Raw genomic sequence first — 2,264 nt, 5'->3', positions numbered from 1 at the left:
CAAAATACATTTTAAAAAATGAAAAAAAAAAAAAAGAATAAATTACAGAATATCAAACCTATTTCCATTAATTTAGACTCATAGCCACCTTATAGGACAGAAGAGAACTACCCCATAGGGTTTCTAAAGATGGAAGTCTTTACTGAAGTAAAGTGCCACATCCTTTTCCTAAAAGCAACTGATGGGTTTGAACCACTTTGGGTTAGCAGCTAAGGGCTCAAACCATTTTGCCATTAGGCTCTGGAGAAAATATGCAGTCTGTCACATATTTTTTTCTTTAATTTTTTTATTTGTGATTTGGGTGAAAATTTATAGCACAAATACACTTTCAATACAGCAGTTTACATACGCTTTGTCTCATGACATTGACCACAATTTAGCACAATGCAACATCTCCCCACCCACTTTCTCCCGATAGTTACCTCTTCCCTGTGTCCATCTCTCCACTCACTCCTACCCCGAGATGTCTCTCTGTGCCTGAGCAGCCCTTTTTTCTCTCATGCTTATTCTCTCCAAGGAGTGTTTCTACCTCAGGTAAATGCTCAAGTGATATGCCTGTCTATTGTTTGGCTGGAAGCCACAGGTGTGTGTTCAATTCCAGACCTGAAAGGCAGCTAGGGGTCATAGTCTCAGTGGTTCCACCAGGCTTCCTCTGGCCAGCAAACCTGTTCCCCACTTTTTTTAGTGTATCACATATTTTAAGTACTGTTTGTGACATTTTGTTGTGTACAGTAAGAGCAACGTTGTTGTTGTTATTTGCTGCCGAGTAGGACCCAACTCATAGCAACCCCTCCTTGGGTTTCTGAGGCAGTCTATCAACTGCAATGGTAGACTGCTCAACCTTCCTTCCGAAGAGTGGCTGGTGGGTTTGAACTGCCAGCATTCTGTTTAGCAATCAAATACCTTAGGCTCTATGCTACCAGACCTCCTAGTAAGAGCAATAGCTCCTGATATATTTCTTATTCTAACTGTGATCTAAAATTTGAAAGACTGTCACTTTTCAGTCAATGAGATAAAGAACTTTTTTTAAAAAACTTTTTATTGTGATTTGGGGGCAATTAAGTTCTATAGTTTATATACATTTTGTTTTGCAACAATGATTACAATTCCCATAGTGCAATAGCTTGCCTCCCACGTCCTTCCTGTGGATACCTTTTCCCTTTGTCCTTCTTTTCTATGCACTTCTTCCTGCCTACCTCCCTGTGCAAATGCTGTCCTTGATTTTCCACAGTTGACTATGCTAAGGAGTGCATCTCCTTGGTGTAGTTCTTCATGTCCTAGGAATGTCTATTGTTTGGCTGAGAGTTGAGACACAGAAGTGAGTTCAATTTCAGGGCTGAAGGGTGAATTAGGGACCACAGTCTCAGGGGGTTTGCCAGTCTCTATCTGACCAGTAATTCTTTTTAAGGTTTACAATGTTGTTCTGCATTTTTTTTCTCACTCTATACAGGATCTCTATTTCTGATCCATATCCAAGTGGCTGGTATTGGTATCCAGGCACCATCTAATTCTTCTGGTGTCAGGCTGTGGTTCCCACAACCCATTAGTCCTTTGGACTAATTGTTTCCATGTATCTTTGATTTTTTACACTGTTCTTTGCTCTGCATGAAGGAAGACTAGATATGTCTTAGAGGGCTGCTTCTAAGCTACTCACCAAAGAAGGATATTTTTGTATACCATATTGTGCCAACTATCCTGGGGTTGCAGGCCAGAGACTCACTCCCTCAAGGTGCTAGGCTGTCTCCAAAAAGTTATCCTAACTTTGTCCTTATTAGCTCTGTAATGTGTGTAAGGGTATTTTTACAGCATGCACAAATATCAATCTGACAAATCTACATAAGAATAAGCTTTTAAACTGACATAAGTTTCTCTTCATTCACTGAGTGCTCTAATGCCTCCTTCAATTTTTCAGATTGTTTTGGCTTTACTTATAAAAGAGTACAAGATGGATTGGAATAAAGTGAATACTCTTGAGCTATTATTTGAGACATCTGGATACACATTAAAGAATGTAATTATATAGCAGAAACAACCCATTTGGTTTTCTTCATTATAAATGTAAAGAATTCAGTTCTCTATATAGGTTTCACATTTGATAAATTCTATCTTTTCAACTAAATAAATTGAACATGCAAATTACCTGGAGTTCTGCTCCCTGGAACTTTCATGTATAGTTGTACAGTATTCATGCCCAGTATGGTATGACCAACATGAGTTAGAAGATTTCCTGCTGATACAACACGCACAAAGGCAGGAAGTTTAGT

General features: G+C 38.9%; 1 protein-coding gene across 1 annotated transcript in view; it reads right to left on the bottom strand.

Annotated features, from left to right (window-relative positions):
* LOC103211795 (histone demethylase UTY-like) overlaps positions 1 to 2,264 on the bottom strand; it is a 398,135-nt gene that overhangs the window by 61,925 nt on the left and 333,946 nt on the right. The window contains 1 exon segment of the mRNA XM_042783269.1: positions 2,141 to 2,264. This exon segment is cut by the window's right edge and continues 1 nt beyond it. Within this exon segment, the coding sequence (XP_042639203.1) occupies positions 2,141 to 2,264 (124 nt within the window).

The sequence above is a fragment of the Orycteropus afer genome, unplaced genomic scaffold (genome assembly GCF_000298275.1).
Source record: "Orycteropus afer afer isolate SDZICR_OR568_19922 unplaced genomic scaffold, OryAfe1.0 scaffold00794, whole genome shotgun sequence".
NCBI classification, from domain to species: Eukaryota; Metazoa; Chordata; class Mammalia; order Tubulidentata; family Orycteropodidae; genus Orycteropus; species Orycteropus afer.
The sequence above is the reverse complement of the archived record's forward strand: the minus strand, read 5'-3'. Positions and strand labels throughout refer to the sequence as shown.